Source organism: Hypoxylon trugodes (genome assembly GCF_022578975.1).
Source record: "Hypoxylon trugodes strain CBS 135444 unplaced genomic scaffold F4822scaffold_5, whole genome shotgun sequence".
In the NCBI taxonomy this organism is placed as follows: Eukaryota; Fungi; Ascomycota; class Sordariomycetes; order Xylariales; family Hypoxylaceae; genus Hypoxylon; species Hypoxylon trugodes.
In genome coordinates, this window is record NW_026250020.1 from 2,808,550 (window position 1) to 2,819,679 (window position 11,130).

General features: G+C 46.4%; 3 protein-coding genes across 3 annotated transcripts; 1 reads left to right on the forward strand and 2 right to left on the reverse strand.

The window, feature by feature from the left end:
* Positions 1-1,748: 1,748 nt before the first annotated feature.
* Positions 1,749-3,431, reverse strand: F4822DRAFT_437448 (aldehyde dehydrogenase; the record flags this gene model as incomplete). Its single annotated transcript, XM_051462414.1, has 3 exons — positions 1,749-2,777; positions 2,835-3,237; positions 3,370-3,431. 3 exons carry the CDS (start codon positions 3,429-3,431, stop codon positions 1,749-1,751), a joined length of 1,494 nt encoding a protein of 497 aa, XP_051314784.1.
* A 2,122-nt stretch (positions 3,432-5,553) lies between these two features.
* On the reverse strand, positions 5,554-6,829 carry F4822DRAFT_266104 (uncharacterized protein). The gene has a single exon (XM_051454635.1). The coding sequence runs from the start codon at positions 6,320-6,322 to the stop codon at positions 5,828-5,830; it is 495 nt and encodes a 164-aa protein (XP_051314785.1). The 5' UTR covers positions 6,323-6,829; the 3' UTR covers positions 5,554-5,827.
* A 146-nt stretch (positions 6,830-6,975) lies between these two features.
* F4822DRAFT_404694 (telomere repeat binding factor-domain-containing protein) lies at positions 6,976-10,633 on the forward strand. The gene is made up of 5 exons (XM_051458226.1): positions 6,976-7,170; positions 7,305-7,738; positions 7,791-8,355; positions 8,409-8,873; positions 8,930-10,633. The coding sequence occupies exons 1-5, from the start codon at positions 7,113-7,115 to the stop codon at positions 10,084-10,086; spliced, it is 2,679 nt and encodes an 892-aa protein (XP_051314786.1). The 5' UTR covers positions 6,976-7,112; the 3' UTR covers positions 10,087-10,633.
* Positions 10,634-11,130: the final 497 nt, after the last annotated feature.

The window sequence follows — 11,130 nt, forward strand, 5'->3', positions numbered from 1 at the left end:
ATGGAAAGATATGGATATGAAGCGTTCCCTCGAGTTGAGGGTCAACGCGAAAAAAACGAAAATGTGATAGGTTAGGTTACGTGGAAATTTGGTCTTGACGTTGGTGATGATCGACAGGGCAAGAGCTTTGACTGGATAAAAGCACGATGAACCTGCGTTCTGCAGAGTTACTACGAATGTAAGATGCAGAAGCTAGTAGATGTGAAGACGAATAGGAAGAGATATACCAGCCAAGGTTGGTCGGGACGGGTATGCAAGGGGACTCCATTATAAGAAGATGAATCCTAGGCATCGACATTTGATAGGCCTCCGCACGAGGCTATGGTGGGGAGGGCGAGAGGCAACAGATGAAGTCTAAAAAGTCTAGGGGTTTGCTATCACGGGGCTTTGCGAATGAATCTCATGCGTTTCCCGGTTGACGGCACCGTAATGGCGGGTGAGGGTTTTGGGATTAGTAGGTTGATTCACAAGATACAAACGTTGCTAACGGCCCCAGGTACACGAAGTAAGCCGTAGCGACTAGGGCCACCAGGTTAGGGGAGCTAGGTAGGTTAGCTATAATCCCAGCCTCAAACAGATGGGCTGTATAGTTATTAGGGGGGCCGACTTAGACGTCATCGGACATGAAGCGCCTGAAGACTAATACTCTCAGTTGACTTTTGAGTACCTTACTATGTCTTAGAAAGGCCCTGGTCATTTGGCTTTGTTATCATAATCAACCGGATTTGTAAAAACATGGTCCTCATTACGGCCTTACCGTTGTGGGTTCGAGGAAATTAATACGATAAATACGAGAAAAATAGATAAGATTGTTCGAAGTAAATTGGTGGTAATTTCATCAAGGAGGTAGCTTACGACGGAGGGTGTATAGTAGTTTAATAGTATAATCCATCTTAGATTTCTTGGGTTTGGGTATCAATCAAGATGCAGGAACTTTGATCGCACATAAGCGCGGACGATGCATCGAAAGGAAAGGTGCATTAGCTTCCGACCCGTGCCCATGGAGCCAATTAAAAATAGTGGAGACGAAAAGAAAGTGGGTATATACCAGCCCTATCATGCGCACAGACCCCTCAGCTGATCCACCTGGACGGCTCGATCTTATGAACAAACAAGGACAAGGGGGGATAATCTAACTCTCAGCTCAGCCCCGACCCATTCCTTTATGAACCCAAGCTAATGCCACCCAGGTTCGTTCAAGGCGGATTTATTTTGAGGATTTCGAGGTCATCGGCCCCCACGACCATGATATGACTCCTACCAGGCCTTGAATCCTTTTTCCAGAAAATGCGGAAACGTGGTGGATGACCTTTTTTACATAAGAGGCCTCCATTCCCCTCCGTACCTCTTAATATTATCAACTTTTCCCAAATCTGCCCATTCGTTCGCCCTCTCCGTCATTACCCTCGAGCTTGTCTATAGTCAGGACAAGGTATAGTGCGGCTAAACAATCGAAGGAACAATCCAGACGTCAATCGAAGAAACCAAACAGATGCCAAAATTAGAACACGACAAGAAAACACGATCGTCAATACAGTTCGCCAAGAGACAGGGGAATATACATCATAACGAACTAGCTACCTAGCTAAAGTTGATATTGATATACACAGGAACTCATATGCCATTTCTTCAGCCATGCTGGTATCATCGACCTGCAAATCGCGGTTCTTCTTAGGTACATAGCGAGCAGCATACCGGATCGTCCCAAATACATTGATTTTGATTTTTTTTTCTTTTGGCTTTCGCACTTAGTATATCGGGCCTGCTAACCTGATAGAGACGGATTTAGTCTCGGTGTAGTTGTAAAGGGCCTCTTCTCCCAGCTCGCGACCGATACCACTCTCGCCGAAACCGCCGAACGGCAAAGCGTGCGACAGCATGTTGTAACTGTTAACCCAAACGGTACCCGCGCGTAGGTCGTTGCTTACACGGATAGCGGTGGTGATATTGCTAGTGTGGACGGCGGCGGCTAACCCATATGCGCTATCGTTGCCCATCTGGATAACATCCTCTTCAGTCTTGAACTTGGCCACAGCAACAACAGGGCCAAAGATCTCTTCTTGCATAATCTTCATCTTGGAAGTGACGTTGGTGAAGATGGTAGGCTGAATGAAGTAACCCTTGTTTCCGTGGCGCTCACCACCTACTGCAATGGTAGCTCCCTCCTTCTTACCCTCCTCAATATAGCCCATGATACGGTCATATTGCAGCTGGCTGACTTGGGGACCCTGGAATGTCTGCTCGTCGAAGGGGTCGCCAACCTTGTTCTCTTGTGCCCTCTTCTTGAAAGCCTCTACAAATTTGTCGTAGATGCCCTCTTGTACGTAGACACGAGAACCAGCACAGCAGCACTGGCCGTGGTTGTAGTAAATACCAAAGTTAACCCAGGAGATGGCCGCCTCGATGTCTGCATCGTTAAACACGATATTGGGTGACTTGCCACCAAGCTCCAGGGTTACCTTCTTGAGATTAGACGAAGCTGCTGCCTTCATGATAGTACGGCCGACAGCGGTAGAGCCGGTGAAAGCGACCTTGTCAATGTCCATATGGGACGAGATGGCGGCACCAGCGACCTTTCCGAAACCGGAAATGATGTTCAGGACACCGGGCGGGAAACCCGCGTCCTTGATGAATTTTGCCAGAACAAGTGCAGATAAGGGTGTTTGCTCAGCAGTCTTAAGAACAACAGTATTGCCTGTAGCGAGGGCGGGTCCAATCTTCCAGGCCAACATTAGCAACGGGAAGTTCCAGGGAATAATTTGACCGCAAACTCCAACCTAGAGATCGTTAGTGATTCGTCTGGGCCTACGCTTGACCCCGCAATTATGACGTACCGGTTCGTGTCTGGTGTAGTGGAAAGTTTCGTGGTTGATGGGAATGGTTTTACCCTCAACCTTGTCGGCCCAACCACCATAGTATCTAATACAGTTGATGACGGATTGGACATCACCCCTTGCCATGTTGATAGACTTTCCATTGTCGAGAGATTCAACTGCGGATAGCAGCTCTGAATTCGCTTGAAGGAGATCGGCGAACTTGGTCAGGATGTGACCTCGCTCAAGAGGAGTAATGGTATGCCTCCATGGGCCGGTGAATGCTTTTCGGGCTGCAGCTACTGCGATATCGACATCTTTCTCTGTGGCTTCGGATACCGAGCAGATAACTTCCTCGGTAGTGGGGTTGACGACCTCAAAGGTCTTCTTGTCAACGCCTTCAACCCACTCGTTGTTGATAAACCTAATTAAATCGAAAAGAGAAATGGTTAGCTGAAAATGGACGAAAAGGGTAATTGAGACGTTGTAGAATGATCCTCGATTGGTGGAAAGGTGCTGGGGGTTTGTGGTTGATGCTACTTTAGTGCTGACTTACAGGCCTGTGGGTTGCGTATACTCGCCAGTGAGTGGTGTCTTTAATTGCACAGTAAGAGGCATATTGTCAACGAGTCCTTTCGTTTCGATGCAGGGGGTTATTTAGGCTTTCGTGGATCTGCTGTTGTATCGAAGGATTATGTAGAGTGATATGAGAGAGCCTGCTTGGAGATGGGGTTGGCTTGGAAGATATTATATGTAGGTGAGGTAGATAGATGCGTGGGAAGATGGAGGGTTACTCAAAGTCTTTTGTACGGCCAGGAATGATTGTTCTTTGCTTCCCGACGAGAAACAAAAGGCGGGGTAATTACTCTACGGTGTCATTGCGTGGCGATGGGGGAGGGTGAGGGCTACCCGTTCCCCCCCAATTGATATAGTACCTAGGTACCTAGGTAACTTTCAAGGTACATGATGTATCACCATCGTCGTACTCGTACATATGTACATACATTAGTTTACTTTAGGTGCTTGTAGTGAGTGGAACGGAGGATTTCCACTCTGCCGGACACATGGGGCTCTTTTTCTTCTCTGCTCTTGTTTTCTCTCCTCGGGGTAACAGGAGGCGTTTAGTTTGTTTGGTTCACGGAGGAGCAGGAGTTGAAGGAGTCTAATTGATTGGTCAATCGGACAATAGACCAGTCACGCTGCCTTAGATAGTTTGTATATAGGAATGCATCTTAACTTGACCTAATGTTGGAGTTTTCGTACTAGCAAGGTACTGCCTGGTTAGGTGATGTAGCAGGTGGTCATTTAGAAAGAATTAGCTCCGCATATCGTCACTTTTTGCTTAGAACTAGAGAATTTAAGTGGGTTTCAGAGCGCGTCTATTCTGTTGCTTCCCCGCATTTTACTTGAAGGCAAAGCGTTTTATACGGCAGGATATTTCTAAGATCATTCTTCTATGTAAGGGTTTTCAATCAACCAATTATATACTCTTAGTATACTCAGCTACTGTACGCGCAGTAGTTTTGTAGCTCTACTGTAGCCCACTTGTCCACTCATACTATTGATGTATGTGATAGATATCATAATGAAATCATATTTCCCTTAATTATCTCTTATATTCATGGAGGGAATGAATGGATATCAACTTTCGGTATTACACAACCTAATCACTTTGCAGAAGACTTCCATTGCCACACCAGTCAACCATCTCATAAAATCGGCCGATGCATACCTAGCACACATCTATCATATCATATGTAAGCTTTGATGAAGACCTTGTCTTCCCCGCATTGCGGAGGAATATTTTCGTCCTCTATTTAGGTGCTTATGGTATTGGACATTGGTCATCCTGGTATATGCAGACGAAGCTGCAGCATCATCGACCAGTGTCCGTGAAAGAATCCATACGGACAAACGGAAGACTCATTCTACAGAAACGGACACGAGCCGCAACGAGTTTCATCGCCCCTTGAAGCTGTTATTAGTCGTTATCGGGTTTCGAATTTCCTGTTTCGGATATAAGTTATAATCATTTCCCTATCTACGTTGGCTTACATGCATCGGCTCTTACATTTATAGCGTGGCGACTTATTTAGGATTGGATGACCTCCTGCTAAACATACGATATATCCAGCCGAATTCTCAACAGAACTGTACGTTGGGTTATGATTCTTACACGGACGAACGGTTCTCGGTTTACTGTATACGATCTTACCTACGAAACATACATACAAATCTGCAACTAATGCGAGTGGGACGAATAGGAGTATGTATTCTCCTATTCTTCTTCGTCCACTTGTAGTATGGGTAGTTAACCCCACCTTGTATCCTCTACTGCTGTACTCGCGCTCCTCCGGGAGATGGGAGATGGGAGAAAACCCCACGTAATGTGAGACAGGGCGGTTAACTGCAGGAAGCAGTCTCTTTTAGGAGTGATTGGAATTGTCGGGTGTATTCGCCTTTTCATTCTTCACTCATCGGTTACTCAATCGCTTCAATGATAATCAGTTGATTTGGAATCATTTTCTATACATGTAGACAATTACATCAATATCGAGTAGATAGTATACACTGTTGCAGGGATCCAGTCATTGGTGGCTTGAATGTCATTTCGGGTTAACAAGCAGCGAGTCTAATAGCGCACCTTGAGGGTCTCAGGTACAACACGGCTCTTATTGACCCATTGCATGTCTGGAAGTTCGCTGATAATGCTATTTACTTGCGATTTCTACGTGGTAGTTTACGGGCCAATGGATACCGACGTTGAAGTTCCAATTGACGAGTCAAGGAGCAGCGCGCAAGAAACTAGCCATAGATTCGTTTAAAAACTCCGGTATATGTAGGGACTCAGTCCACTACTACGCATCTAGGACCCTTCATGCTTATAAGACCTCTGAAATGATTTATTGCGATTTTGATGGTTGGGGTTATAAGTGGCTGTGAGACATGGGCTTGCTTTCATTATCGGCAATCTCAGAGACAGAACCAGGTATTAGAGACCGAGCAAATCTCAATTACTTCTTAGTGTCCGCTTTATCCATATCGTATCCTCCCTCAGCCAGGCCTTTAACCATCTTCGCACCAAGCGCTGTGTCGATGAATTGAGTTACCCGCGAGATCATCTTTCCATTTTCCGTGAAGTCGACGTACCAGCATACCTCTATAGCCGAGGGTTCCTTGCCGAAAAGCTTCGTCCAATGCTCGACGATAGCACTGGCCCTACGTGCAGAGGAATCATAGACACTGTGTAGGATTTTGTGTCGCGACTCCTCGATCACACCAGCTTCTTGCGCCACATGCTCCTCGTGCTCAGCGATCGTTTTCACACCCTTGAAGAAGGGGTGTTCCGCTATGAAGCTGTCCGGCTTCACGTACCACAATGTGTCTGGTAATATATAACTTGACCACGGTGGTTGTTTCTCTTGACCGGGTGAGACATTTTGGCGTTTAAGAAACGCGGTGAATGAAGCCTCGATCGTGGCACGGATCTCGTCGGCGGAAGATGCCATATTGGTAAGTGTCTATTCGGAATAGCGATTGGGACAACTATAAGTATAAGTTAAGTAAATGGAGAGACTCTATCCTCTTCATATATCATAATTCGAAGCGGTTCTACCCCTGCTTCATCAAGTTGACTCATAACTACACTTTGGTTCCTACCATTGTGCCGGTAACCTACATGCCGTATGCCTGGCTACGGCGTATACAGGAACCGATGGATCCAATGCATGTTAGCTTTTAGTTAACTGTAATCGGTTGGCACTGTAAACTACTACTGATCGATTGCTGACTAACGTCGGAGTTCGGTGGAGAGTACTGATATGTGTGTAACTGCACTACCTAAGGATGCTAGGTATTTCTTAAAATCCGGTCTCCCACTGTCAAACGTGCTATACTTAGATTTTGCAATATAGATAACATGTAGTGTTTGATAATACTAATATATAATAAATTTTAGCAAAAATTGACTAAATTCAAGATTTTCTGCTAGGAAAAAAGAGGGAAAATGAGTTTACTTAGAAATTAGTTAAAAAATACAAAATATTTGTGTATCGGAAGGATCCAAAGTTTTTGGGGCAAGAATAGAGGGCAATTTTTCTAATCTTATCGCGGCGCTTTGACTAAATTTTTCGCCGATATCAACACTTACAGTACAGTACCTTACCTATCCATGCCCATCATAGGTACCTGTGAATTGTAAACGGCGATAACTTTACCATTACCTCACTTTCCACTCCTTTAACATCCAATTGACCTTCCACGCCGATGTACTTAGTGTCGCGTAAAATAAGTTGACCTATGGCTGATGTCGCAGAGGCTATTGCGGCCGCCATGGCTGCTGTCGTGCCGCCAACTAGTAAGTCGCGAATGACCTCACTCTTACTGCTTGCTTGTTTTTCACGCCGGGCGAGAAGTAGCTTTCTTATTACTACTGTGACCAACTAGTAATTATATAGTACAATAAGTTCATTGCTAACATGATGCGAAAAGGTCCTCAGATTAAAGCCGAACCATCTCATAGCGATCCCATGGTTATAGACGCCGTCTCCGATCCGCCGCCTTCCCCTCTCAAAAGACAGCGAACTCCTAACGAAGATGGCGAGAAACTGAGAGACGAGAAGCGACCAAAGGTTGAGAACGGCGATGGGAATGAGATGGACGAGTTTGCGCTCCTTGTCCAGCAAGCTCAGGCTGAGGCCATGCAGAATTTCCAATCAGAACCTAACGGCGTTGATGATGGCCTTCCACCTAACGATGACGAACATATCCACCACATTTCTCACGAGTTGCCAGACCTCGAAACTGAATTCGAACCACAAGCGCATACTCCTGTAGAAAACACGGAAGCGCGACCCGAATCTCTTTGGAGCAATCCTCGAGATTTTACTCGTCGCAAACATATTATACCTGCGCTTGGTAATTTGGTGAGCATTATATAAATTTGTTGGCCATACTTGAGCGACTAAGACCTTATAGGCCGTGGATATAATCACCGCGTGGTCGGAACAGTCCCTAGAAGATACCGTTGCTACTTTAAGCGGTGATTCGGACTCGGATATTGCTAAGGAATATACCGTACTAAAAACCGCATTCGATAGCCAGCGAAAACTATTGTCTGACTCGAATATCTTGTATCCCGAACAATTAAACGTCATAAATCAAACACGAGAAGTTATCAGAATAGTTAACCTTGCGACGGCATGCGCAAGTGTGTTCGGTACAAACGAACTTGGACTGGAGGAGATTAATGACCATTTCCTACGAATATTTGTCCCTGAGAACCAGGAAGTGCCGCGAGATGCAGCAGAATTATACCTGGGCCTGAAAACTCAGATATTCCTCGCACTTTTGGAAAGTGAACAGGGAAAAGCCAAGGACCAGTTGCTTGAGGAGATTTTCACTGGAACAGCAGGTCTTGAGAATACCATACAAGAACACCACCCGGCATTTCCATTAACAACGGCGGAGCATGAGTTTATTGCAAGCGTGGGAGCGCGCCGGACCATGCTGTTGCATGAGTCCGCCGATGTTAATAATACTCGTACGTGTGAAACATTTGATGAATACAGAATGAGAATGCTGACCCTTTCCTAGAAACACTTGGTAAACAGTTTACCTACGAGGCCTTTCTTGACAGTTTAAGCACATTCCTCAATGATAATATAGAGAGTATCAGGTCTCTAGGTACTGGTAAAGTGGAGACGACGACATCTACGGAGGATCCCGCTCAGGATCCTGTTCAAAACGGTCATGTCGATCATGGCTTAGATGATGCCTTTGATATCAATGCTATGATCGCGGAAGCTTCAAGAGCAGCTCAGAGCGCTCTGGAGCCAAGCGGCGAAACGGTCCATGAGTCTCATGAGTTAGATGAACTTTCTGCCTTCCTTGCAGAAAATGTATCCAAGGCAGTTGAGCAGGCGAAAGAGAGCGCTACAAACACAGAATTGCCATCTGCCATCGCATCAGCGGCCGAAAGCGCCTCGAGAGCTACGATGCTAGCTTTGCAAAGTATACAACAGAACCAATATCAACCGACAGCACTCCCACAATCTAGTAGTAAGCAAATCCATTTAATACCCGGGTATGTATCGATATTTGCTAATCATATATAGCTTCTTCTCATTCTACTTCCAATCATAACAACTATCAAGCTCAACAATCACAATCTCAGCCCCAACAACAGACGCAACAAACGCAACCACAACCGCAGCAGCAGCAGCAATACTATCACTATCAGCAACATCCCCCCAATGGAATGCCCGTATACCAAACAGCTAATGATCATCTCCCTCCCAATCAAAGTGATTCGACGCCGGCGCTTTATGAACGAGCACGGCAGGCTGCAGCGGCTCGATCATCCACCCATGCACGTCGCGAAGGTTCGCATTCAACCCGCCGACCTTGGAGTGCCGAGGAGGAAAAAGCGCTCATGATGGGATTGGATATGGTGAAGGGTCCTCATTGGTCACAGATTTTGTCACTGTTTGGCCCGAATGGATCCATCAGCAATATCCTCGCAGATCGTACCCAAGTCCAACTTAAGGATAAAGCTAGGAATCTGAAGCTATTCTTCCTCAAGACAAACTCCGAAATGCCTTATTATCTCCAGTGTGTAACTGGCGAGCTAAAGACTAGGGCCCCTACCCAGGCTGCGAGAAAAGAGGCCGAGGAGAAGGCGAGACTTAATTCAGAGGAGCAGCAAGCTCATGTCAACGGAATCCTAACCCTAGCGGGTGGTTTGCAAAATAACGCGGCATCGAGACAAAGCCCAGCGGCAACAGCCCCCAGAAGCGCGACACCTCATCAGCCGTTGTCACATCCCAACTCACAACCTGGAACACCAAGGGTCCCTCAACAACCAAACCAAACACCCGCACACACACCAGTACCTCTATCACGCCCAGTCATACCCGCACCACAGCCAGTTAGCCTTCCCACCCTTACATCAATGTCTCATCACGCGCAATCATCTCCTATTTCACATACGGAGCGACATACAACACCTGCTACAACCACTACGACGCCTCCGGTAGCAGCACCAGTAACTACCGCGCCTCCCGCGCCTATGACTGCATCCGTAACAGCTCCAGCGGTAGAAAACCACGAACCAGAAAAGAACGAGCTCAGCAGTGTAGATGCCGCGGTACTCGGTCTAAGAGACGCTCTAGAAAAGGAAAGGGAATTGGCATCTCAAGCCGCAAACTCCGAGGGAGATCCACACTCCGCGACTACAACTTCAAACACACCCGCGGCCACGCCGATGCGATAGGATTGGTATTGGTAAAGGAACGCAGGGATTGCGCACCTAGTAATTGTTTTTTCTTTTTATTATTCTTCTCTTGGTCAGAAGTTACGATTTTTTTTTCATGGCATGCATGATTGATACCCCAGGGCGGTCTTTGTTTTGATGGTTGGGGAGGGCTTTCTAGCCTTGGTGTAGGTGTAGCAAGGTACCTAGGAAAACTTGGCTGGACAAACGTTGCGTTACGCGTAGCTATGAATGGTAGTGGAATAGGAAATAGGAAAAGTGGCTATGAATGAATCTCAGTTGTCCCCGATTGTGTGATACAAGTTCGCCTATGTCCGCCCTGTTGGATCGTACGTAAAGTAACAGAGTGGATAGTTGTCCTGGTCCCAATCTGCGGTTGCTTGCCGTTGATGTAATGGCCCGAGCCGTGTTACGTGAAGAGGCTTCTGGAATTACCTTACCGGGTATCTGGATTGTGACTATGTTGGAGTCAATTCGGGGGTACCCGAATTTGGGCGATAAAAATTATGTCTTATGTTTCTGGAGGCAATATATGGTACCCGAGACTTGGCTTAATACGCACATTAGCGAAATTTTAGGTATATTGGCATTCTTTTACAGCTGTTAAAGACCGTGAATTAAGCCGCGCTGAGAAGCATTCTTGGCCTATAACCAGGATCTCTTGATATGTTACCGGCCGTCGTAGGAAGATATTATCATCCGATGAACGTGGCAAACTACATCACGATTCTTCATCTAACCATCAGCCTTACGGGACCCTTGTGGAAGCATATTTCATGTTTGATAAATCCAACCAGGACCCTTACGCCTTACCATCCTACGCCCCTTGACCACGTCAAGCCGTGTTTGGCTCGGACCTGCCAGCATGGTGGTTATCTACCCGCGGGATATTTCGATGATGAGCAGAGAGCCGCCAAGGTGCCGTGGCCGGTTTTGAGCCTCATTGACTCAAGGGATTGCCTAGTTGATGAAGTTTGACTGTTCGAACTCAAAAGGAGAAGAGAATGACCCTCGGTTTCTCGTATGGATTTCTCAGAAATTCGG

Bases quoted from the DNA above. Each gene is read 5' to 3' on its own strand.
- F4822DRAFT_266104 (XM_051454635.1), bottom strand. From the start codon at position 6,322: ATGGCATCTTCCGCCGACGAGATCCGTGCCACGATCGAGGCTTCATTC.
- F4822DRAFT_404694 (XM_051458226.1), top strand. From the start codon at position 7,113: ATGGCTGATGTCGCAGAGGCTATTGCGGCCGCCATGGCTGCTGTCGTG. The intron at 7,739-7,790 runs GTGAGCATTATA...AAGACCTTATAG, and splicing joins TACCTGCGCTTGGTAATTTG to GCCGTGGATATAATCACCGC. The intron at 8,356-8,408 runs GTACGTGTGAAA...ACCCTTTCCTAG, and splicing joins CGCCGATGTTAATAATACTC to AAACACTTGGTAAACAGTTT.